The sequence below is a fragment of the Calypte anna genome, chromosome 4, assembly GCF_003957555.1.
Source record: "Calypte anna isolate BGI_N300 chromosome 4, bCalAnn1_v1.p, whole genome shotgun sequence".
NCBI lineage: Eukaryota > Metazoa > Chordata > Aves > Apodiformes > Trochilidae > Calypte > Calypte anna.
Genome location: NC_044247.1, coordinates 3,170,406 through 3,197,426, shown reverse-complemented (window position 1 = coordinate 3,197,426; position 27,021 = coordinate 3,170,406). Strand labels below are relative to the sequence as shown.

Below are 27,021 nucleotides of genomic sequence, written 5' to 3'. Positions count from 1 at the left end.
CTGCGTTTGCTTGTTCCACAGAGCCTCCAAAGTGCAAGATAAATTCCTCGACACACACTGTGCCCATCCATCCTGTTCACTCTCTCCTGGCTTCCTCATGCCTCCCAGGAAAGTCTTTGGCCAGCAAATGGGCCCTGAAAAATCTGGGAGCAGCAGGGTGATCCACATAAGGCAAGACAGGGAGAGGCTTATTCGTGCTCTCCAGCTGTTGTTTTATCACCAAGTGAACAAAACCCTTCTAGAGGAAATTCCATTACACTTTTAAATCTTACCTTCCTCAGCACTCTTGAGACACCAGCATAGCCTGTTCTGCAGACAAGAAGTCTTTTTTATCACAGTTACTCACAAAAATCTGGCAACACATACCAATTCTTCAGTTCTGCCCAGCAAGTGAATTACAAGATGCTGCATAATACTGATACTCCTATCAGAGACAAGCAGAGGGTAGATGCCTCCAGATGTAATTTTTAATTTCCTTTGCTGGGGATAATGTTTTCTTGTTTTAGCAATGCACATTCAAAGCATTCCAGTTCTCATGGCAACTCTGCTTCTACTGGAGATGCCATTTCATGCCACCCCTTCAGGATTAGACATCTCTTAGAAGAAATTTTCAAGAAATGCCTCTCAAGCATATATTTATTAGAGACAGTGCCTGTGAGTGTGTTTTATTGACACATTTCTTAGGCAACTCACAGCCTACTGAGGAGAAAGCTGCCTCCAGAAATATGCTGGCTGCCAATCTGTCTTTTCCAAGTTTCTGTTTCCAATCAACTCTCTTTCTGGCACATACATATCAGGCAGTACCTGCTTCCTTTTCTTTATTTCTCCCTTTTTCCATCACTCCCCCCCATGCCTAGTGTCAGCCTTGCTCCCTGGTAATGCAAGCACAATCATTGAATACCTTCTGAAAGTATAGACCTGTTCACCACCTGCTGGCATGGGTGCTGCCCAGGTAACCCAACTTCTCCTGTAGGCAGGCAGCCACAATGGGCCTCATTAAATGGCTGCATGCAGAGAAAACCCCAAAATACTGCAAAATAGAGAGGCTACTACAAGAACCTCTCAGCCTCAGAGGGCAGGACCAGAAGCATCTATGCTGCCTCTGCCCTCAGCTGCTCTCCCTGTGCAATCTGGCTGCTGAACACCATGTGCCCTGTGGGAAGGGCTGAGCACATCAGACCACTGATTCTGCTCCCCAGTGCAGGAGCCTGTGCACAGGGCTCCCACTCTGGCTGGTAGAAGAATTCATGCCCAGTGTCTCAGAAACCTGACCTCTTGGGCACCCTGGTTGCTGTGGTTCCCAGTGTTGTGATATTTCTCTGGGTTCCATGGGGTGGCTGAGGGGGACCTGCCTCCCAGCCTCCCATGCTGCCTTCCCTGACACACCAAGGCACCCACCTCTGTGCAGTCCTCACCTGCCCAGCACACCTGAATAACCCATGCTTCTGGCTCAGAACCCCCCTGCAGAGAGGTGAGATGCAAGACTTTACCCATGCAGCTTCTTCAGATTTTAAGCAAGACCCCAGGGAGGGTTTGCATCTCAGGCTGCTGACAGCCCCCAGCATTCCCTCACCCTGCAGGGATTTCCAGGCTCCCCAGCGCCCTGGTTCCCAGCCACCCTTGCACCACACTCAGCATCTTCCACCCAAATGGTAGATTTCCTGGTAGGAAACAGTGCTTGAGCCCTTTGATAGAGCTGTAACATTACAGCCTCCAGTTGCCTTCCCTCAGGAGACAAATCCAAGCAGGTAAATTGGTAGGAGATGAGAGGATGTGGAGGTTCATGGAGCTAACTAATCCAAGGCATATTTAAATGCAAAGGCCCAGAGAACCTCACTCAAGCCTGAGAGGATCTTTGAAGCTCATTGTTGTGCTTAATTCTCCGGTCCATCCTGCTCGGGGCAGTGTGAAAAGCAGAGGAAAAAGCAGAGCACTGGGAGCAAAAACCACATGCTGGCTTCAAGGTCAGGACCATCAGCTCTCAGCAAAACTATGCACCAGCCGAACACCAGCAAAACAGCAGTTCCTGGTCACTTCATCATGGAAACCACATGGATAAACATTTTTTTGTCCCTCAGAAAAGTTTATTATTATTTTCTTAGCCCAGTCTCCAGCAGGGACACACAGGCTCAGGGTACACTTCTTGCTGACTCCAAGCTTCACATTAATTGTATGGTTCCACCAGCCATTAATCATATGTCTTCCACTGGCATTTTTATTGAACATCAATTTAATAAACTAGATGAGAGTCCACATGCTTCCGTAACAGCAGATAAATATTCACAGGGGGTTGTGCTGCTTTAATTTTTTTTTTTTTTAATTTACCTGGTGCAATTCCTGTCTTCCTTAATATATAGCTTGGCTTGCCCTTGTTCAGGAACAGAGATGAGGTGGGACTCAGCCCTGTTCTGGCTCGTTCTCAGGCACACCAAGGAACAAACCTTTGCTAACAAGCCAATATTTTCTGGCGATGATAATCTCACATGTAATTGGAAACAAGGGTCTGCTGGGTTAAGTGTCACTTGGTGCAAATCCCCAGAGCCTAGGCTGAATTCAGATGAGCCATTTGGAGTTAAAAACTCATTTCCAATCACTAATACCATGGTCAACCTTTCTGCCCCTGTGGGTGTGCCATTTATAGAATCATAGAATTTTCAGGGTTGGAAGGGACTTTTAAGATCATTTAGTTACAACCCCCTGCCATTGGCAAGGACACCTCTCACTACATCAGGTTGATCAGAGCCCCATCCAGCCTGGCCTTAAAAGCTTCCAGGGATGGGGCTTCCACCACCTCCCTGGGCAACCTGTGCCAGTGTCTCACCCCAATCATGGTGAAGAACTTCTTCCTAACTTCCAATCTACCTCTATCCTCCTCTAGTTTGTACCCATTCCCCCTAGTCCTAGGGGGGAATGAAGAGAATTAAGCATCCTGACATCCTAAGAAGTCCCTCCCCAGCTTTCTTGTAGCCCCCTTCAGATACTGAAGGCTGCAATAAGGTCTCCTTGGAGCCTTCTCCTCTCCAGACTGAATAACCCAAACTCTTTCAGTCTGTCTTCTTAGGAGAGGTGCTTCAGCCCTCTGATCATCCTCGTGGCCCTTCTCTGGACACTCTACAGCACATCCATGTCTTTCTTGTAATAGGACCTCCAGAACTGGATGCAATACTCCAGGTGGGGTCTCACAGGAGCAGAGTAGAGGGGGAGAATCACTTCCCTCGACCTGCTGGCCACATTTCTTTTGATGCAGCCAAGGATCTGGTTGGCTTTCTGGGAAGTGTACACTGGCAGCTCATGTTGACCTTCCCCAGCATCCCCAAGTCCTTTTCCTCAGAGCTGCTCTCAAAGGGAATTCTGCTTTTCCCTCCATGTTCAAACAGCTGTTGTGCTACAACAGCAGAAGCTAATGAAAGCCACCTGAAATGCATTCCCTTGATGCTTATTGAAGAGGGTGAAAAAGCTTTCAGCTGCCAAAATATCCAACCTACCAGTGAAAGAACTGAAACACACAAAGCTTCCAAATTCATGAGGCATGTGGGCTCTAGAAGGGAGGAGCACCAAGCTCATCCTTACTGACTCAGCCTCCCCCTGCAGCTCTGGCTCTGAGCATCTGCCCTGGAGAGGGCAGGCACATTGCTGTGCCCTGAGGATGCTGCAGAGCAGACCCTAACCAAGGGTCCTTGCAGCCCTCCTCCTGCAGCCCTTCTCAAAGGCAATTACTGTAAGACTCCAGACAGAGGAAAGGAAAAACCTGACAGATTGATCAAATCTAGAAGAAAGGCAGGATTCAGATAGTCCTTACCAGTGAGAGGTTTTACAGTACCCAAGAGCTTTTTTGTTAACTGGGCAGTGCAGAGCTGCAGCTTCCAACAAGCAGCAATGCAGGGCAGTTCAACCACTGCCGGGACTCTCGTCATGTTATCCTAGTGATACCCTTCTCTTGAAAGGTAGTGCTTTAGAAATCAAATGCATCATCATTTTGCCTTGGTTATTAACACAAACTGACTTGTTTTCTTCGTTATAGCCTCGACCTAATTCCCCATGCACACACTCCCTACAGCAGCTCAGATCCCTTGACAGGATTTACTTCCCCTGTGCTTTAATGACATGAATGTTGTGACTAGCCCTGAAGACATGCACAGAGAGCCTAAACCCAGGAATAAGGCACAAACCACCCTCCCAGATACTTCACCACACTGAGGGTTTCATTTCCCATGCTGTAGCTCTGGGGTGGAAGTGGTATGAAGAGAAATGGAGCCCATCAAGTGCCACCATAATTTCCCCCTCATCCCCAGCAGCTACCTATGCAGCAGAGGTGGGCAATGCCCTCTTTCTGATGCCATGAGACAGCCTAGTCACCCAGTTCCTCCCAAACAACAGCATAGTCTGCAGGGACAGCTCTCCTCCAAACCTCTGAGCCTAATAATTTCTCCATTCCCCCCCTACTAAGACAGAAGCCCTGCTCCTGAGAACAGGATACAAACTGCCTGTCAGCAAAGAGCGTATCACATTTAACAGATAATGGCATGTTTTTAGTTGGGTCTCCTTAATACAAGTCACACAACTAATGTCATATCCAAACACTGATGTCCTAGATGTTAAAAGGTAAAACTTAATTGCCTTGAACAGCAGCTCTTGTATTGACTCCAACTTAAGGCCCATAAATATTAATACAGCTATATTTAGCCCCTTTCAATTTTAAATACCAAATTAAACATCTTTCTGGTAACAAACCAGTCAGATGGGGTTTGGGTTTTTTTACCTTTCCCTTTTTAAGGCATTCTGCATCAAAATAATTCTAATAGAGATAAGGGTCTAAAAAAGAGAACAGTGGAGAAAGAGGCTTAAAGATACTTCTGCCTGGCTCAACCAACTTGTTCCTCAGCTATTCAGAGGTGCTCCCCTACCCCTAACCTCATCCCTACCCCACCTGGTTCATCTGTTATTTGTTAGATTCTGTCTTTTTTCTTGCTAGCAGCAAACTGGTACCCACTGAAGGTGTCTGCACAGAGAGGGGCACACAGGGAACTGGCTAGGCTGGGACCTCCAGTAAGAATCCTGCCCAGGGCAGATCCCAGTTGCACCATGCCATGCCCACACAATACCCTCTGCAGTTAAAGACCTTCACTTTTGTATAAAAATCACATCCACTTTCCTGATTTGCAAATTAATTATCTGTCCCTTTCCTTGCCAAAGTAGACTTAATGGTATTAATGTTACATGACAAAGAGAAGCTACCAGACTGCTTCTCTCACAGTGATGCCTAGATTGATCAGGAAGGAAGAAAGGAGATTTCATGCTTTGTTCTTTAACCCTTCCTTATGGAAGCAGACAGGGCTCTTTTCTAGGAAAAGGGTTTTTTTCAAATTCTCAGAGGAGACCAGATGCATCTCTCCAAAGGGAAAGCTCTAATCTATCAAGCACAAAAGTCTGTAATTCAACTCCTACATGTGCACAGACCCTCTAAAGAAAACACAATTTGTGGCAAGAAGAGTTTGTACCTTCCTGTACCTTCCTATTTTTGCAAGACAGTGGCCTTAACTGGCTAAAATGACATTTGCAGCTCTCCAGGAGAAATGTCTTAACTGTTGAACAGGAAGAATGCAGGACTGCAAAACCTTGCTCTGACCTGATCAAAACAACTTCCTTGGTAAGAATTTAGAGGGGTACAGAAAGACTTGTGCAGACCCTCTGCCACCCTCCCCTTTGCAAATTGCTATGGATTTGGTTGTTTGATTTTTATTTTTTTGGGGTGGTGGTGGTGTGTGTGTGTTTCTTTTATGGTCATCAGATCCTGTCCCTGACAAAGGATTAGAATTAATCCTTTAAAAAAAAAATCTAAAAATATTTTTGTAAGGCTGAAATAGTGTCTTGAATTTTGAGGCACAATTTATTTCTCTCAAGTCATGAAACATTTGATCCACTGATTCAGTCTGAACTTTGTCATCAATAGGATTTTCCAGCACGTTTGGGAAAAAAACCCAAAAACCAAATAACAACCATATGCCTTTTTCATGCCTGTTGTTCTCATCACTTTGGTTTAAAATATTTTCTTCCAGAAGGTAAAGTGAACATTATGTCCCTTTCTCACAATGCAAATTGTAGATTAAAACACACTCTAGGCTATGCTCTGGGCTTACAATTGACCAATGCTCCAAGACTTTTTTTTTTTTTTCCCAATAAACATTAGCTCTATCTCCTTCAGAGGCAGATTTTTAAAGTAAGTTACTAGTTAGTACATAGAGACAAAGAAATCATTACCCCAAATTTGTGCCCCATCAGACTACATGATGCTCCCTCCCCCAATCCATCCTCCCTCCCTTCAAGGGAACCAAGTAGATGAGATTTGATTGCTTCTTTCAGATGGAACTGGGCTGAAATTCACCATCAACATGATCAATGCCTTTGCCTCATCAGACATAATTAGTGTCTCTGTAGAGCTACATGAACTGCTGCAAACTTTTTATCCTCCAGCTCAATGACTAAACTGCTGTTTCCTCAATATTTGACCAGTTGTTTCACCACTAGCTTCCCAGAATAACCCAATTAAAGTTGTTTTAAAACTCTGTAATACCTAATAAATAAAAAGCCTTCTTTCACAATCCATATCAAAGACACACATATTATTAATCCTGTATGTAGGACTAACCAAATGGAAATGCTAGTGAGTAGCTCCTGTAGTTCAACAGACCAGTAAAGACATTCATGCAAACAGTTGATAGCTATCTATAACATCTACTAATGTTCTTAAAACCATCTAACACATGTTCAACATGCTTCAGCATCATCTCCCCCCTTCCAAAGTGATTATAAACATCTCCAACATGCACCCATCAGCTTCCCCTCAGGCAGTGATCAGCTGCCTGACATTCACACTGCTTCACTGCAGCTGTCTGATCGAGCATTGAAGCTATGAGATGTTCCTCCAGTACAAATTACTGAGGTAAAAATTCCTCCAAATAGATTTTCCTCATCCTTTGGGAAAAAAACTTGCTACTTGCCTACATGCACAGATTTATGGAGGGTCTAGCAGCTTTAGGTAGATGCCTCATTTGAACCACACACAGCACACATGAAGGCATCATCTGCAAAAAAAGACATCCAAAGTAGCATGAGAAACACCTTCTCCTCCACAAGCCCAGAAGCCCTGGGGCTTGCTTGTGTCTCCTCTGGAGAGCCCAGGAGCACACCAACCAAGGACAGCCTTGTCACTGGTGATCAACTTTGGCCACATGAGTGCCCCATGGACAGTGTGGCTGGGCAGGGACTTGTCATGGTGGTCCCCTCCCTCCAAGGGCACTGCAGGGGCACAGGCAGCTGCAAGATGCAGACAAAGCACCCAGTGGTGACATAAAACCTGGGTGCTGCTTCACACCAAAAGCTATGAATCTCTTTCACAATGGGTTTCTGACCCCTCCGGAGTCTTTGTGATATCCCTGAAGCTTTGATACAGGTTTGTTGCCCTAAGCAAATTAATAACTTATTTAAGAGAAGCCTTTTGCCCTTAGGCACAACTGTCAAGCCCGTCCTCCTCGTTTGCCTTCTGATGTGCACATGCCTTTTCACACAGAGCTCCCTCTCCCTCTACACCCTGGGTTTAAACAGCAGCACAACCAAGATTTCTGCATGGGAGAGGTGAGCATCAGAGCTGGCAAAGCTGCCTTTGGAGAGCTGCACCCAAGGGGAAAACAACCTTTTTTTATTTTTTCATAGAACTTAACTTCAGAAGTTCGATGAGACAAAGCAGGGTCCCCATTGCCCAAAAAGGTAAATAGAAGAAAACAGTGTTCAGGCAATGCTCCAGCTTAAAATTAAAAGCCATCGAGGAATCTTAGACAAAAAAATAAAATATGAGAGAAGACATACATTTTTTTTCTAAGAAAGGATAATATTCCTCCCTGGTGTAATCACTACAAGGCATAAAGTCAGAGCAGAGAGATGACAAGTTGGGAGAGGTGAAACTAAGACAGAAAAACAGATTAAATGCAATCCTGAAACCCTGGAAATAATACCAAACCACAAAGAACCCTTTGGTTTGTCATCTAATATTTCTCTTGCATAAACAGTAGATCTAGATAATGTCTATCACAAACTTCAGACAGGTTCAAACACAGGTAAATAATCTGCAGAAGAGCTCAAGGCCAGACCAGATCCAGGCTCCCTGGACACCTGAGAAGCTTTGCTGCTATGGGATGTGGGACACACTGCAGCAGGACTCTGCCACCACCACTCAGGTGTCCCTACAGTGACAAGTGGTGTCTGATGCTTCTGCCAAAGAACGAGAATCAGCTCTGACTCCAACCCTCTGCCTACCACTGAGCACCCAAAAGCTGTGCTGCTTCATGCAGTGACTTTGCAGGTACCCAAACAGCTTGCAAGGGTCCTTTCATCAGGGCTTTGCAACCTGTCTGCTGAAGAAAAGGACAGTTTCAAAATTTCATCCAAGTTCTATGAAATGAAAGTTCTCTGAACTTCAGCCTAGACAACTGAAAAATTTTTACTATTATAGGTTACTCTCACTGCAAACAGATTTCTACTTGGATCTTGCCAGGCAGCTAAGATGTCACTGTTTCAGCTTGAAGAGCACTGTACTTTCAAGAAAAGGCAGTTCTATAATTATTCTATTTCAGCTCCTCTGCCTTAACATTAGCTCACAGACAAGCCCTTACTTACAGGTGGTCAGGAACAAATCACGAATGCACTGAGGTATAAGACACCAAGCATCTCATGGGAATGCCTCATTCTAAAGGGAGCTACTCTCTAAGTCCAAAATCTCTTGACCATCAGCATGTGAATCAATGGAATACAGGTGGCAAGATGTGGAATACACATCTTTCTTGCAGGCACAGAAGCCATCCTGCTAAACCACATTGTCATTGAACAAGCAATGAGGCACTGCACCACCGAAAGAGGAAACAAGGAGAACTCCAACCAAGCAGTTTTCACTTACAAAAAGAATAAAGTCATCAGCAGGATAAATAATTAACAGGTGGCTACAAAACTATGATAGTACAAACTGGAGCTTCCTCTCTGCCCAGTTGGGACCCACGTGCTGACAACCCTGAAATCCAGATGGAGTCCAGTGCCAAATGGTGTCTGTTGGGTCCATGCTGGGACCTGCACTGTTAAATATTTTTATCAACAACACCTAGTCCATCATCAGCAAGTTTGCAGATGACACCAAGCTGAGTGGTGCTGTTAATAAGCCAGAGGGATGGAATGTCATCCAGAAGGACCTGGACAAACTGGAGAGGCAGGCCCGGGTGAACCACATGAGGTTCAACAAGACCAAGTGCAGGGTCCTGCACCTGGGCTGGAACAATCCACACTATCAGTACAGGCTTGGGGATGAAGTTCTAGAGAGCAGCCCTGCAGAAAAAGGGCTTGGGGGTACTGATGGACAAAAAGCTGTACATGACCCAACAGTGTGTGCTTGCAGCCCAGAAGGCCAATCACATCCTGGGATGCATCAAAAAAAGTGTGGCCAGCACTTGAGAGGATGTCCTGAGCCAAATCCAGGGGGCAAGAGCAGCAAGACACAAAACCACCCTCACCTGGAGGCTGCCTCTGCAGCACCAGGCACTCTGGGAAGCCTTAGCATGGGTTTGATTCAGTCTCTGTCTGCAGCATCCTGGTAGGAAGAGGAGCTCTGGCATGGGAGCTATTAGAGTGGGTGGCAGCAGATGGTGAACACAGAGGGGATAAGAAAATAAATACAAAAGAGGCTATCATGAGGGGAAAAGTCACCACAACAACACTCTGTTGCTTACAGTCTCTATTCCAAAAGCCTAAGCAAACATTGCTCAGTTCCCAGCATGGTGAGAAACTGCTCTGCTGGAAGTGGGGAACAGACACCCAGGCACACACAGCACCACACAGCTCTGAGAGGGGCTGCAGCCCTGCATCCCTCTCATCCTTTCACATCCCAGCTCAGTGCTTTCAGGGGGAAAGCACACCCTCATACAGTAGGGAAACCAAGGCCAAGAAGGGAGCCCGTCTCTTCTATTTCTCAGTTACCCACAATTTAAGTCTGTCCATTTTTCTATTAAGCTGTGCATGGGCACAATACCACCCCATCTGCCCTCCTCATAGAGGGCAAAGCAGGACTGCGTGGTGGTAATGGACACTCTCACTTGATACCTTTAGAAAAGTGAAAGACATTCCCAAGGGAAATCAGGAGAGCCAGTGCTGTCTCTACAGAGAACACCCAATGCTGTCTTAAAAGAAAACTCTGTACCCTGTAAGTCACTGGATCACCCAGCAGCACAGCTGCTTGTTTGAAGCCAAGCAATCCCTTTCACATATATAGAATAGGAGAAGACCAAAGAAGCACCACACTTACTGTCCATCACCCCAGGCTATTTCATTAACTCTTATGTCTTGAGACCACAGCAGGTCCATTTCTGCTTCTCCGGACACCAGTGGCAGTGGGAAAGCTCTTTCCCTCTAATGATTTCACTAATAGCAGACCTGTCAGATCTCCAAGGAATAAAAGCCCAGAACAGGTCCAGGGAAAAGGGGGGAGAGCCTGGCTGCACCCCTGTCTCCCCCTTGTCTGCCTCATCACAAGAAAGGAGCCTCAAATACCTACAACCCTTGTCAAAACCTCCGATCTGGGTCCATTAGAGTGCTGCATGAAGGGAAACTGGAGGTGGAAGGAGTCTTTAAACATGCCATGTCTGGTTCAGGCAAAGGCAATTTATTAAGCACAGTATCAAAGGATCTAAAGCAACAGAGGAGACATGTTCCAACAAAGATTTTAACTTCTCCAGCAGCAGGCTCCTGGGAGTCATCTTGCTAATACTTTACATGGGGTTTTTTGCAACCAAGCCTATGATGAACACAAATGCCCCCTCACTCCCCTTTCAGAACTCGCTTCAGTTAAATCAATACAGCCATCAGGGAGACTTGAGGAAGTAAAGCTATTAATGGGACTGAAGTTAATTCTGGAGGAAAGAAACAAGCAACAAAGCAATAAAACTGATGGATGACTTATGCAGACACAGCAACCCTTTCATGTCCATGTCCTTCAGTATGGCAACCCACCAGAGATAAAGATGCTCACTGGAGAAACCCTTCTTCCCCAGCTTTTGCATGGTCTCTGCTTGGGATTAAAGTACTCCTGGACAGGTGGAGGGCAGAGGGCCACGGTACAGAGGTGGACATGGGGCTGGGAAGTGACAATGAGGCTGCTCTGAGGAATTCCAGGCTAGCAGTATATCATCAGAGCCTTCCATCAGCATGCAAGAGGTCAGGGAAGATAATTTTCAACCTCCCTTGGCAGCAGGACCTTCAGGAAACAGGGGACCACATGGTGACTCCAGCTTTGGGTGGGAATCGTGGTCCAGCAGTACCCCTTGGCAGCTGAGCAGGAGACCTCAGAGCAGTGCAGGGACATCACCTCAGTGATCCCTGTGGCACACCTGAGAGGGGTCACCTTCTCTGCTACAGCAACCTCCACCATGAAACCAGACAGGCCCATGTCTCCATCTCATGTCTGTCTTCCCCAGACATCTCCCTATTGCTTTTGCCTCCTTCACACAAAATGTAAGCCATAAGCATTGGGAGGGAAGGCATGGTTTTGCCTTCTAAAGTACCTTAAACATCTGTAGGTGCTTGGAGAGAAATTCAGCAGTAGTAGCTATAAGGGTAGTGGTGTTAAAAGCAGCTCAGGAGTCAGCAGAGCTGGGCTTACTGCCCCATGCCCAGACTGGCACACAGAGAGAAGCTTGCAGGTGACAGCTACATAGGAAATAACCAAGAAGATGTCAAGATAGAGGCTCTGCAGCAAAGCTCACTGTCTAAAAAGCAACATCAACATAAACTGAAGCTCCTGCAAACGGGTAGTATCATCATTTCTGTAATGGTAATGTCTAACTGTAGCAGAAATAAGTTTAATCATGTTTGCTCCATCTACAGGCCTATCAATGTAATGTAGAACACCACAGCAGTCAGAGACTTGGACCTCTCATCTGACAGAATATCAAACAAGAAGATAGCACAGACTCAAAATGGGGAAACCAACAGACTGACTCTAGCACTGAACCAGCCTCTCCTCCCAACAGCATGAGACTCGTTAAAAAACCATTTGTGCAGCCTCTTACTGCTAAAGCTACACTGCTGGGGAAAACATTTCTGCAACCAACTGACCTCCAAGTCCAGGTCTGAGGCGGTTGTCGTATCCATCCAGCAGCCTATCCAGGATGCGGGTGAAAATAGTGATGTTGTCTTTGCTGTCATCAACGACATCTGAAACATGCTTCTGAGAAAGCCTGGCACATGGAGGAAAAAAAAAAGGAAAAAAAAACTTAATCAGAAGAGAAACCCACCCTTTACATGCTCTGAACTGCTACTAGAAATGAAGGGATGTTGGATTATGCTCCAGATTTTCTGCAGTGGGCCCTGAACTGCAGGATGGGGCATGGCTGCTGATAGGGGGATGTGATTGCAGGACTCCCCAGAAGGCATTTTGAATCAATTCCCCTCTTGCTCGTGCCACCACAGCCCTTACCATGGAAGCTGACACTACCCTCTCCCCACTTTTCCATGCCCAGGGCCAGCACCACCATAGGTAGCTGTTTAGGAGCCTTGTTGTTTTCAGGGAGGCTTCCCCTGCCCCAGCATCCCTCACCAGCCCCTAAGAAAGAACATTTTATGAAGAGAGGTAGTGAGAACTTCAGGAACTCAAGTGCTAATATCTCCTATAGGCAGCATGGAAGAAATTATGCCAGTTATTTACCATATCAAGCTACTTCAAGGTTTTCTTCTCCTGGGAAGAGGGGAGGGAAGCAGAAAAGTAGGAGTTCAGTACAGCACACTTGAAGCTAAAGTCCATCATTAAACTCTTCATGAACCATTTCTGCAGTTTGTTCAACTTTCCCTGTTTATAAAACCAAGTAAGTTTTCACATTTCTGTCCCTGCTCATCTGGAAGCCCCCAAACGAGATTATTTTGTTGGGGCATTTTCTGCCAGAGGTGAAATAAAATAAGTAGTAAATTACTCAAACAAAGCTCATCTCACCAAACAAAATCTTCAGTGCAGTTTTGTAAGCCCAAAGGGCTCAAATAATACGTTTGCATTTTTAGCCTTCTTTTCAATCAACAGAAAAGGAGCCTGTGAATCCTTTTGAAACTGCCTGTCTCTAAAAGAGATATCAGAGCACCAGTGCTGTAGCTCCAAGCTTTTCCCAGCAGAAATAGCTGTTAGTACAAAAACAAATGGAAAGGCAGAAGATCAAGTAATAGAAAACAAAACTAACAAAATATATAGAGATGCAGAGATTTCCAGGAAGATGGAAGAGGAAATAAAAGAGACACCAGTGGGGCCAGAAATTATTAAGAGGCACAGAAAGTCAGCGTGATGGCCAAGAAAGCCCATCCAGGCAGGTGGAAAAAAAGGCTGCTAAAGTGAAGGGTTCCTCAGCAGTGGCAACAGGAGGTCCTCAGGAATGGGGCAGCCCCGACTGGTAATTGAGCTCCCTGCCAGTAACTGGAGAGAAAAGTGACTGGGATGCACTGGTCAGATGAAGATCATGAATGCAGCAACCTAGAGAGGCAGTGGTGGTGCAAGATGTGTGCCATTACCAGGGAAGGCACCTATGGCTCTCTAAAGCAGGTCCCACTCCCCATAGCTGGGGAAAGAGAAGTCCCTAAATTGCTGCTTTCTAACAATTCTGTCCCTTTCTTTCTTCTCCTTAGTCTCATTTTCTCTTGTTCCAATTGATGTGTACACTGCTGTACACTTAAGCCACTGGCTTAAGAATGCATCAAGAAATAATAGGGGAAGAAAAACAAAAAAACCACAAACACAAAGAGGAATATCATTTAGGATGTTCAAAGCTTAATCCTACTGCATCCCATCTAGTTAGACTAACTACCTCTCACACTACTGGTCCATTTGTAAATACTCTCTGAAAGGTCAGTAGGATGACAAGTAACAGAGTTGGTTTGGAGATTTCTACCAGAATGTTCTCTCAACAAAAGCCCTGGCTTCTGTAGGATAAAAGAAGAGCAAAAATTATTTTCTAGCAAAAGAGGAAAGATTAAGAGCAGCATGTAGGTATTTCTAGAGCCAGGCTGAATCACTTCTATTCAGTGCTACTGAAATATTCAATGTGGGCAATTCTGACATGAATTTGCATTGGCATCAATGACCAAACACTCCAGGAAATCACATTTCAAGTGTTTGAGGTTTGCTTCTCCAGGGACCACATCCTGTTTCTCTCAAGGCCACTTGGCCTCTGGTTTTTAGCAAACCAATACTTGCTTATCATGGGAGAAGTGGTCAAGCTAGAGAGCTCAGCCTTGAAGAGTACAATGAGGGTAATAAAGTGATAAAACTGCAGTTCCCATAGGGTATGGTTGGGAAAACACCTATCCCAGTCCTAATGCAAGCTGTCAGATCCAAAGCATCAAAACACCACAGATATTAAAAGCTGCATCACAACCTTCAAGACTTCCCATTCAAATCAAAACACTGGCTGTGGCGTTTCATCTGGACTTAGGAAATATTTGAAATAGCTGAACTCCCTGCAATGTTGAGGAATTTTACAAATGCACCCTGTAATTAGTGAGGTTTCATTTGTACCAGCTTTCAAGAGATGGTTAAAAGCAATCTGTACCAGTGGCTGCTGATGGGTATATAACCACCTATAACTTATGAATAGCTGGCATGTTCATGAAAGCTCATTCATTAATGTTTTATAAGCTATCTTTAAAAATTACCTGTAACACAAAGAGCAAGAGGACAGATTTTTGTGAAGGAACTCCTAGCAGAGGCTCAGCGGGGATGGGAAAAACGAGTTTACAAATTTCAAAGCCATTTTACTTAGCCTGACATTTGAGGTTTGTGAGCAGTGTAGGATTCACTCAGGAGCCACCAGGGAAAAAAAGAAATGAAGGCAGGGATAGGGAAATGTGCAGGCAGGACAGAGCCAGTAGCACCTCTCCCTGGCACCTGATCTGGGCTAATTCCCAGTCCAGCTGTGCTCTGGGCCAGCTAAGTAGCCTTAAAAAAAGAGAAATCTGCCCTTTAGGACTGTGTAAAAACAGGTCTCATTTATCTCTCTCAAAGCCCCGGGGAAGAACTCTAAGTAACTGCAAAGAGGTATGGGGATCATGGTTTTAAAATAATTAAAAGCCTTTAGGCAGGGAAGGCAGAGGTTTACAGCAAATTTAATTAGGATGGGCTTGAGGAAACGTCATTACCTCGCCAAGCCTCCCGGTGCACTTGCTCCCTGGAGACCCGGCTGCCACGTAACTACAGCTGCGATTTGGGAAACAACTCCTCCCACGGCCCAGACCCAGATCCGCGTGGCCGTGGGTGTGTGAGGGGAAGGGAAAGGGCAGCGGTGGGAAAAGCAGAGGCAGGGCTGGGGAAAGCAGAGACTGGAGTACAGGGAATGCTGACAGCCCCCGGGAGCCAGCGCTGGGATGGGAACCCTGCCCTAGGCACTGGGGAGGAGGGCGAGGGACAGTGCCTGGGGATGCTTTCTGCAGGAATGGGGCAGGCAGGACCAGGAATGGGCAGGAAGGGGCAGAAATGCACAGGAAGGGGCAGAAATGCACAGGAAGGAGCAGGCAGGACCAGGAAGGGGCAGGCAGGACCAGGAAGGGGCAGGCAGGACCAGGAAGGGGCAGGCAGCCATCAATACGAAGGTGAGCATCTACTTGTGGGTGCTCAGGGTGCATTTCCTGATGTCAAATTAGATCCAAGCAGGTGAAGTGGTGTAGGAAGGACAGTGTAGGGGTGTGCAGCTGGATGAAGAGCTGCACCCAAAGGAACGGGTGGGTAAAGCAGGAGTGGCAGCACTGAGATTTTTTCATGCATGAAAATCCTTGATCACTGTTGGACTTGTAACTTGGCAGACAGCATTTCTGTGTCCGTACCTGGCACTCTAAAGGTTTTTCTAAATTTTTTATAGAGGTCATGTATTATTTGCATTCCTCTCCCTCTGCACAGAACTCCATCCTGCCCATCCCTCCCAGCTCACCAAACCTTAGCAGAGACTCCACTGGGATACAGAGGAGGGCTGCAGAGCCTGTCACCGACTATCAGGCTCTCATTTTGTTCCAACAGCTTCCAGAGGCTGGGACAGCAAGGCTGGTGGCAGTGTTTTTTGCCAAGACAGCCCTCCTGGAAACACCAAATCCAGCCAGGGGGTTAGCAGCATGCCAGCCATGGCTGGTTCCCCCTTCTACATCAGATCAGGTGTGCTGCTCGTGGGTTGTTCTACCATAAGCAGCCAAAAAACTGAAACAGTTTAATTTTCTTTCCTTGAAAAGAGTATTAAAAAATTAAAGGGGAGGGGAATCTCAGAATTCCAAGTGAAAACTCCTTCAGGCCAAGTCCTTGCCCATAGTGAATTGTGAAGAGGCCAAATCCAAAAATCAGTTTCTTACAAAAAAATGCTGACAGCTGGCCTTAACAAGAGCAGTGCAGTCAGTCAGCTTAGCCACAAGGGACTGAATAGTTCCTGGGTGAAGGTCAGGAGAAGGGGTGCAAGGGCAGGGTCAAACACAGCAAGAGACACTTTTTAGTGTTTTGCCTTGGACTACTCCACACAAGTACTGGCCCCAGGATATTTAAGAACAGCAAGAGGATGGCAACCTTGGCCAACAGCTTCAGTGCTTACCACCTTACCCAGCATCAGCAGGGAGAGCCAAAACCAGGACTAGGACTCCAACGCTAACAAGAGAGGGCGACCCGGTTCCCTGGAGCCTCAGTGCCATGGCCTCAGCATGTGGTGACCAGCAAGCAAGCCTCCAAAACCTGCCAGGGTAGGCACAGAGGGGAAGGAAAGAAAAGAGATTTTATTTACTAGGGGGAAAGCAATGCACTTAGCTCAGTATTTCCTGGCAGTTCATACATGTTGGCTATCGGTCTGTATTTCTGTTGTCCTGTGTTTGAAGTCCCAGAGACCTCTCTAGGGACCAAAGGCAGCAGAGGATGTCAGTGCCAGCCATGTACATCCACATACAAGCCCTCATCACAGCACATGAAGCAGTCCCCCAGGTGCTCCAGCACCTTTCAAGCAAGTGCGTAGCTCTGCTTCCAAAATTACTGCACTGGTTCTTTTCTCACCCATCTTTTTTCTCCTCTTTACCCCATACTCTCAGTCACTGCCTTCCCTGGCAGCAGCTCCCAGCTCCCCCCCTGCCTGTGCTGCCTTGGAGACACCCATACAGCAGAACCACTTGCAAAGTCTCAAGACCCATTTTTTCCAAACATCATTTGCTGAACAGTTAGGCCCTAATTTAATTCTCATAATGACACTGACAGAAATTGTTAAGTTTGGGCACTGAGGCCCAAGGTGGTGGGAGTGCTCAACTGTACTGCACTTAGCGAGCTCAGATTTTTCATTAATGCTCAGTTTTACTTTTATTGTGATGTTATTGCACATTTAACTGCCTTCCCCCTTTTATGTATATCATTATGTTGATGCACCTTGGAACAGCACTGCCAAGCAACAGCCTGTATTAATATAGCTTGTCATGATGCCTCCCCAGCACACCGTGTCATGCCTAGCAGACACAGGATTTGCCTAGAAGAGGCTCAATGCAATGGCAGCCGGGCAAATCTGGCCAGTAGGAGCTCCCAAAGCTGTAAATGAAGGTTCACTTTAATGGCAGACTGCAGAAAACAGGGCAAGATGCTGTTGCCAACCAAACATGCCCTCCACATTTCCCCACTCAATAGGCACTAACATTGCACAGTCTCAGGCAGCTGCTTCCAGCAATGAAAGAGATGATGCATTCAGATAGTGGAGGGTGCCCCAGGATGAGGGGGCAGGTGAGCTATGCAAATTCCATCAGGGAGCTGACACTGGGGATGGGGACCCCCAGCAGAATTCCTAGAGAGAGCAGGGAGCTCAGCCCAGCAGGATGGAAACACCTGGATATCATGTATATCATGCATGCACAGCAACATGTATCTGGCTAACCCTGCCACAGATCCCTTGAGGAGAAGGCACACAAGGTCAGGCTGGCTCAGGTGTTATGTGCAACTCTGCACTGAGCTTCCCCTGCTATCCCCAGGGACTTTGGCCCTACCATCTTCCTGGCTGATGTGCATGAACCTTGCTGTTTAGCTCAGTACAGCTCTAAGAGGACATGAGCTGCCATGCAGGCAGAAGAGCCAGACACTACAAGTACTTATCCACCCACCTCAGCTTTTGTTCTGGCAGGATATTCATTAATGGCAGGCACAGGAAAAAAAAAATACCATTGGGCCCCAGCATTGCCTTTCATAGAGTGTATTTCAGACATTTGTTACCTTTATCTTCCTCCCCATCACTTCCTTAAAATCCCTGCAGGTATCAGTGCATGGATTTATTTTGTGCATGTGAGCATTTGTGCTGCCTAGGGAAGTACACAGCCTTCACACCAAGGGAGCACGTGCTTACTGGAGGCTGCACGAGTCTCCTGGCCTGGGAACACCCACATCTCTGGTGAGACAAGCCTGGATTCAGGACAGCTCCTCTCACCATCCAGCTGAAAAGGGACATGAAGTCTTGGAAAGTCAAGTATTTGCGGATGAAGCACAAATTAAGAGGCTGAACATCTGTTCTGTGGGAAATCCCAACAGGTAGGAAAGACTTGTTCCCAATCACAAGGACAGCTGAAATGTTGATGTTGCTTACAAGGCATATTCAAAACTCCTTCAATTAGCAGCCTCTCAACAGATTTTCTTTCAACTTTACCCTTTTGTTTCACTCAAACTTGCACATTACACAATAGGTTTTAATTGATTTTTTTTCCTAGGGCAGTTTCAAACACTAGGCAAAATCAACAGAAAACCCAAAAAAAAAAACATTGCTGGCTTCCCTCCCTGGTCCTGACAATTGTGGTTAACATTCCCAATTAGCACAGGGGCTATAATTGTTGGTGTGAACCCTAGCAGCCTTATGGCATTGAACTAGGGCTGGCAAGGCACTGTTGGAGGACCAGAAGAAGAAACAATCTCTGGTGCTCATCACTTCACCAGGAAACATGACTCTGGAGGTTTCTGCAGAGCAGGAGGTTTCACCCTTCACACAGTTTAAGGGATCTTCCAAAGCTCCCCATAGCCAGAAACTGATGTGATGCCCCTGATGCAGCAGCTCTCAACATTACCTCTCCCCCTTCCTGGGGCTTTTGCTAGTCCAGGCCCAGCACCAACCAAAGGGACACACAAAATCTCAGCCCATGTAAGTGCTTTATAAGCCAAATAGCTACTGGCCACACAGCCTCTCTAAGGTTTCTGACCTGGCAGGTTTGTAAAACCAGCCCTAGTTTCAGCAGCCTGGTAACTGACCTCTTCAGATTTTAGTACAAAAGAGCTGCTCTTGGAGATGAGTGGCTGCCCCATAGCAGCAGTAGCAGAGCAGGCAGAAAGGGGTCACTTGGTGATCAATCAGCGTCTCAAGAATAGGAGAAAGGAATGGAAACACCCACGGGTGTGCCTGGGGAAAAGTAGCACTGGGCTTGAACTGGTGCTGTCCTTGCAGAAGGTTTAAACAAAATGCTATTCAGCTGTCACCTCCCACTCAGGAAGGCTCTTCAACAGCAAGCCTCATGATCTGAATACCTGCAGGGATCCTTGATCCTCTGGGAACAGGACAGAGAATGCAGGCAACATGCATTTAACTGTGTGTAATTGAGTGAAGGTTTAGGAATGTTAATTGAATAGTAAGTCTCAAAAAAACCCCACCAAAACCAAACCAAAACAACAAACAAATCAAAAACCACAACCCCCCCCCACAAAACCCAAATCCCTCAAATCTCATACTAAGTCTCACTGAAAGGAAACCTCTGTGAAGAAAAAAAGCAGAATGCAAAGATTTCTAAGCTCAGGAAAGAGTGGTACAACTTCTTACACTGACCCTTTTGTCACATGAGTGGAAGAACACCACCCTGTAGCTTCTGGTTCTTGTCTGTACTTATGCAAGACACAGGCTATAGGGATGGCACATACATGTTCAAAGCAGCTCTGCACTTTCTTCTTCCACCTGTCCATTGCTCATTTCTTAATGGCACAGTTAGCAAATGTATTATTCATCACTAATTCTGCAGTTGCTGGTAACCTCCACAGCTGAATCAAATGCAGATTTTTCTAAGGACCCCTACTAACACTTTGCAGCTGGAATCTGGCTATTGAAGTTTACAACTCTGAGCACTCTGAATGTTGGCAGGTCCCTTTATAACCACATACCTAAAGGTATCATAAACATACCTGCTCCTCTTCAACACATTCAGTCTTTCCTTCTCCAGAGCATGATGGCATAACACCACTCCTAAGAAATACAGCCTTCCTGTTGGATGTACAGTTTTGGAATGAGGAACTGGAAAAAACTTCCTTCTTCCCAAGACAGCAACATAGTCCACCTCCTGTTCCTACTGAGGTAGGTTCAGGAACCAAAAAAAGTGCTGGTACCTTCCAGTGATAGCTATGTTAACATTGGATATCTCCTGAGCTGGATCTTTCCAGAAACGCTTGTTCCAGAAATTATTATTTATTCTGAAATGCCTTCCTATGAAAGACTGATTAGCACAGGCTTACTGCTGACAGGGGAAAGACAGATAGAGCTCTGAAGGTGGAAACTGAAAGGCAAAGCTTGCAAAGAAATCTGAGAGAACAGCCCAGAAATGGGGTAGACTGCGTGCATCAGAAAAGGAATGAAGACAGAAGAAGCCCATAAACCCACCTGGGTACATTTGTGAGACTCACATCAGTATTTCTCCGAAAGTATTTCCTCCTTGGAACATGCACAGCCAAGGGAACAACCTGATTCACTTAGCAGTAGTCTTGTCGTTCAGGCAGTATATATGAAGCAGCCCAAAGCATATATATGCCCCAAACCTGCACCCAGAGATTCTGTGTGCCTGCAGTGTCATTAGGGTCAGCACCCCCACGTGCTGTGCACCTGCACTACTGGCATCATCTGAAAGAGAGATGAACATTTACAGTTCTCACTCAGCTTACAGTCCCCAGGATCTGCAGCTGCTACACGTCTTTGCTAAATCAGGTATCTCAGGGAGGGATGTGCAATGAGGAGTTAATGCTGGGAAGAAAGATGGAAAACAAACTGGGAAACAGAGACAGCCTCAGTCCAAAAGACCAGACACAAGCACTTCAATGAAGGGAGAAGAGGGAGATCTAGACCCAATGGTTGCCAAGCACATCCACCCACCAGCAACATAGCACAGCCAAGCACAACACTACAGGTGACCTCACAACACCTACATATTTACCCTCAAAGTCAGATGCACTTGTGCAGCACAGGAAGATCCTTAAAGCTCTTCTTCATTGCACTGGAGCCTCTTCAAAACAGGTTCCAGGCATCAGGTCTTTAGACACCTCTCATGGCTTTCAAAATTGTCCAAACTGCACGGGCTGTGGTCTGCCTACCCGTTTCCAACAGTCTGTGAGCACATCAGCCTTGTACTCTTCAGCTATTCTTCAGGTAAAGTTCCAAGCTCTCTCTGCAGAGATGGGCAGCCAGCAAGTGCTTAGTGCAGCAGCAGCAGCAATAAATACAGGCAATGCACATGCTGCCCTGTGTCCCTGCTGGGGAGGTTTTGCTTCAGTTCTCAATCGTATCAGCTAAAAATGAGAGTCCCTTGGAATAAAACTATCTTTTTATTTGAGGGCAGGTGCAGCAATGAAGAGACATGGTTCATCATGGTTCTGGGAGCATGGAAATGATGGAATAAGACAACGTTGTTTTTAACAAGATCCTTGTCCCACTGGTTGTTTGCATCCCTTTGTTCTGAGATGAGCTAACTGGGATGTACACATACACTGCACAATGCAGGGAGAGACACCAAAGCCAGCGCATACTGGAAGCAGTCCAGCTCTGCCAGCATTGCACTCTACTTGCACCAGCCAGTGCAGGGGAAGGCTCAGTTTGTTAGCCAGGACTGAGGGGAGTGCTCTGCTTCCATCACCTGAGATAGCCCGAATTTCTCCAACTTCCCTCTCCGTTTAGCACTGCTTTGTGCTGTACAGATGCTGCTGAAGGACAGAAGCTACTACAGTGTTCTATAGGAACTGGAGAACAAGAAACAGGCAGAAGTACCTCCACCTACTTGAAACTTGCTGTTTATCACCTACTTACAGAAAAAGGACTGGCTCACAGCAAGAGGCACATGGCAGAGGAACCACACTTTCTCAACTTGCAAGCATGAAGATGTTTGTGCTTACCTACCTGAAAGACACACATTGGCTTGTACCCACAAACACATACACTGCACAAGCCATAAACAACTTTTCCCTGTATCTGCTGCACACATAAGGTACAAGGCACACGTGGTGGTTACTGAATGCATTGCCTGCGGATCTGCAACAGCTGCCAGCAGAAGAGGATGCTTAGAACGAGGGGCACCAGGCAAAGATATTAAAGGTTCAGATCAACATGGAAATCTTGGGAACAAGCCTTAAAATGGATCTCTTTGGCAGAAGAGAGAAACCCAACTCTGTACCCAACTCCCAGCCCAGCTTTAATTTTTCAAAACAAGAAGCTACTTGATAGTTTTTCCTCATCAAAGCAAAATTAATTCCAGTATTGCATCCCTCCACTCAAAAACACATCCAGAGGGATTGTGGAGTGATTCATACCCACAACCGCTACAGGAAATTGTTTGCACTCAAAGTGCAACAAGCCAACACTGATTCACCCATACAATTACAGACAGACACTGATTCACAGCTACTGCAACTGCAGACAAGACCGACTCACAATCAAAGCAACTGCATACAGATTCAGGTTCACAAGCACAACTGGAAATACAGCTGTGCTGACAACAGCCTCAGACTCCAGTCATGTAAACACAAATCCTTGAAAAACTAGCCAGCACCTTAAGCAGTGCAAACAATGAGAGCCCTGTGCTTCTTTCTAGCACTCTTGACTTTCACTCCACAGCCATCTTTCCTTTACCAATGGAGTGATATCCACACTTCAGCAATTGTTCCTTCCCTGATGAACCCTCACACAGGACTACCACAGCTTGAACCCAGCAGAGCTGCATGAGACATATTCAGAAACATGAGCCATAGAGGCACAGTAAGTGTCCATGGTGCAAAACATCAACATACATCCACTCTGACACCTCTGACTGCACTGACTTAGTGTTCCCAGAATATAAGTAAGTGCAAGCAAGTATAATACATTTAGCCCATAGGCAAAGGAGATGGCAAAAGACTCAGCACTGGGCAGAAGTGTGAAAGACAAGATTATTTACTACACTTTGTGGCTGGGTGTGTAATTATGTCAAGTGTTCAGCCTGGGTATTGTGCTACTTTTTGTAAACAGTTGGCAGGAATACACCTCCTGACAGGAGAGGCTGGGCTGCTTCTCCAGTGTTGAGATCAGCAGGCTGAAGACAGCAACGTCTATTTAGAAAAAAAGAAAATGAGTTGAAAGAATGCAATAAGCACGAAGAGGTGAAGGAGAAACTAAGAGTGAATTGGGACAGGCAGCAGTCTAAAGAAAAGGAAGAAAGAGGAAAAGATAAAGGAGGAAAGCTGCATGATGCATACTTGAGATAAGTTCCAAAAGCAAGGAAAACCAGCAACCTCCCAGTGCTGAGCACGTCTTGCAGCAGTGCAGAGAGTGCATTTGTACATGCCCTGGCTATGTACTGCAAACCAGGAGGACATTCCAGAGGAAAGGATGAATCTTCCAGCCAAGCATGTGCCATGGGGTCCAGGTGCAGCTGCAACCCCTCCAGCTGCTCAGAGCTCTCTCAGAAAAGAACAGGAGTGTCAGGCTCCCGTGTGCTCCTGTCTCTGTGTGTGTGTGGGTGCACATGCTGTAGGGCACCCAACCATCACAGGTAAAGTCTGCCAGCCTGCCCTTCAAACTCTACCAAAACGGCATCACCTCAAAACGGCCTGAAATTCTGTATCTTCCAGGGTAAGGATAAAATTAAGAGGCACACTACAGAAAGGACTTGCCTGAAACACAAAGAATATTTGATTTGACTCACCACCTGTTATTTTTCTTCTTCACACTACTCACAAGGAAGCTAAGAGGACCAAGAGGTGGTTCTGCTGCTGCTGTCAGAACAGCTCAGGTGAGCAGCTGCGCAGAGCTCCTCTTGCCACCTAGCCCTCAACAGTGGGAGTCTCACCAGAGGGTCCTGCTTCCCTGTTTCTATCCAAGGATGTTGCTGTGTTTGCAGCCAGCCAGCAGCAGATTCAGGGGAGAGACTACCAATGCAACTGGCCAGGGAAATGAAGTATTTGTTCAATTACACTTCTCTTGTCCAGACAAGAATCATTCTGACAGAAGGCAGAGCAAGGAACAATGGATAAGCATTGCAGTAGGGGCTGTCTAAGGTTTAATTGCATTACACTACTCCTTTTTAATTATCCATATCCCCGTCCTGGTAACTCTGGAGGGAGGAGGAAAGAACTGGAGCTCTTTTCCCTTTCCACCCCATACCAGCATCAGAGACTGCAGCCCCCCAAAATCTCTCCCCCCCCCCTCTCTTCCCTCCCCATCCTAACAAAAACATCAGTGCCCATTAGGCCTTGCTGCAGGATTCAGGGGGAAATTTGATTTCGCTTTACTACATCATTCTCCCCGCTCACCCGTTTCTTTGCATTCACCATCCGGCTCTAGGAACAGGGCTCAGTATTATCCTCATCCAGACATTTTCCATTGCAGCTTTTTACGTGTCTCCCTGTTCTCCAATCGGCAGTGCCAGGCAGGCGGGCTGAAGCCCCGGGGGTCCCCAGCGGGTGAGACCCCGGCAGGGCTCGGGCGGCCGCTGTGCTCCGGAGCAACACGCTCCAGAGTTGCTGCTGGTACGGAGATGCTCCGACCTCGCAGCCGCTCTCCCGAGCCCACTACCGGAGCGATGCGAGCAGGGCAGACCCCCCTCCCCCCTCCACTCCCCCTATTGTTCACCAGGCCGGCCCGTAGACAATAGCTGGGGGGACGGCGCGGCACCCGGGAGCCCCGTCCCCGACCGGGGGGTCCGCAAGCCCCCCTCCCCCAGCCCCCGGAGGAGCGGTCATTCTCCGCCCGGTGCAGCCGCCAGGGAGGCGCGGAGCAAGGAGACGAGACCGGGGGGAGCCGGGACACGCAACCGCCGCTGCGCCCCGCACGCACTCACCGCTGCACCGGCTGCCCCGGCGGGGGGCGGGGGCCGAGGCCGGAGCCCGCTCCGCAACGCTCCACCGAGCTGCGCTCCACCGAACCTGCCGGGGCTGCCAGCCGCCGCCTGCGCGCTCCTTCGGCCGCGGCGAGGGAGGGAGAGAGGGTAGGAGGGAAGAGCATCCCCCCGCCTTCCTCCTCCCTCCTCCCCGCTCCCCGGAGGAGGGTTTACCCACCCGCTTTGTGCGGAGCTGTCCTCCCCGCAGCGCGGGCGGTGGGGACGGGGCGCTGCCGCCCGTCCCGCCTCGGGCTGGGGCCACCACGGCAAGAGATGCCCCGGGGCCCTCAGCCAAACGCCGGCCTCACAGCACCGCACCAGCCCCCGCCATCCTTTCCGCGCAGGAGGATGAGAAGAGCAAGGCTGGCTGCTCCCGACGTCTACCTGTTGAAGGTGGGAGCTCCTCCAGACGCTGGTGCTTTGCAAGGAGGTAGCCAGCACCCTAAGGTGTGCGCTGCACCCCAGCTCCTCCCTGTCGGTTTTGCCTCCTCGCTGCTATGTCGGCGGGGCAGGGAAGTTCGGGCTGCAACTTGGAATAAAACGGCACGCAGAGGAACGCAAATGTAGAGAAGAGGAGGGAAGGAAGAAAGGTTAAATGCACCAAGGGGTATGGAAGTGAAAACAAGGACAGATTTAGTGTGGTGGTGCAGGGATCCCAGAGGAGGGGCAATGCGAGATGTGCTGGGCAGAGCTGGCTGGGCCTTGTAGGCTTTGCAGAGCAACACGATACTGAAACTGGGAAGGCAGAAGCTGACAGTAAGGCACACTCAAAATATATTGTCCCTGCAGAGCTCTCCTTGTTAAACACACACTGCAAGCCTCAGCCGCAGCTGTGAGGATGTGGGGATAAGATGAAGGTTCATAACTGCAGGCATTACTGACCACCCCAAAATGCCTCTGAAATACTCTCGGGTTTGAGTACTTAAAATAAAATACAAACATGCTTCAGGGCAAGGGTCCTCAAAACTCGAGTGATTAAATCCAGATTAACTAGATTCAAGGTCTGCAGAAAATGACCCAGGAGAAAGTTAGGTCCAACCACTGTTCTACCTCATCCCTACAGATCACAACCCCCCTGAGTTTGGTGAGATAGGATCATTCATTGTCACTTGTGTCTGGATGGCAGGAAGAGAACATGGGCTCACTGTCAAAGCATGATTTAAGCATGGTCTTTACTAATCCAGATATCCAGGCTTATGTCTGTTAGCAGCAGCTCAAATGCCAGTAGAGTTCTGCTTTCCTCTGCTGGACTGGCCATAGGAAAAGACCTGATGAGCCTCACAACATCTGAAGACTGAAATCTTGAGCAAAAATCAAGCTTATTACAATACAGAGTCCTCACAATCAAATCTGGTATCTCAGAGGAGGAAGAGTCCTTAGTGTTACTGCAACACTTGGCTGTGTTACAGAACTTTGAGGCTATAACAAACCATATGTAATCAAGGTAAATTCCTCTAGCCCTCAACAAGACATCCAACCTAGCTGATGGAGATTAAATACCCACAGGACAATTTTGAAGCTTCAGTAACCAGGCATTCAAATTATTTTCTGATCTCTGAAAGATATTTTGGCTGAACTGAAGGTACCTTAGTTTTGATATCTCATGTAATTGTCCTTAGACTGCTCATACCTGAATGACTGCAACCATTACATTGTGTGGGGCTGTTTCCATTTTCAAAACTCTATTTCTGCATTGAATTCTTCCTGTCATAGTATAAAGCATCACTTAAGAAGAGAGTTGTGTGTGCATGCCAGTAGAGGAGCTTTTTTGATGGTCTCTGCAACTGAGGTAACTCAGAAGATCACAGGAAAATTCACCTTGGAACAGATTTCAGGACATAATCTAGTCCAACCTTCTACCCACAGGATGTCAGCTAAGGAAGA

General features: G+C 47.1%; 1 protein-coding gene across 1 annotated transcript in view; it reads right to left on the bottom strand.

Moving 5' to 3' along the window:
* The window catches only part of LOC103535633 (gamma-aminobutyric acid receptor subunit alpha-3), a 65,058-nt gene extending 39,807 nt beyond the window's left edge, over window positions 1-25,251 (bottom strand). Inside the window, exons 1-3 of the mRNA XM_030449025.1 lie at window positions 25,099-25,251; window positions 16,640-16,768; window positions 12,148-12,269 (exon numbers count right to left, since the gene is read on the bottom strand). Of these exons, the coding sequence (XP_030304885.1) occupies window positions 12,148-12,269; window positions 16,640-16,728 (211 nt within the window). The 5' untranslated portion in view covers window positions 16,729-16,768; window positions 25,099-25,251. The remainder of the gene's footprint in view (window positions 1-12,147; window positions 12,270-16,639; window positions 16,769-25,098) is intronic.
* Between the last annotated feature and the right edge of the window lie 1,770 nt (window positions 25,252-27,021).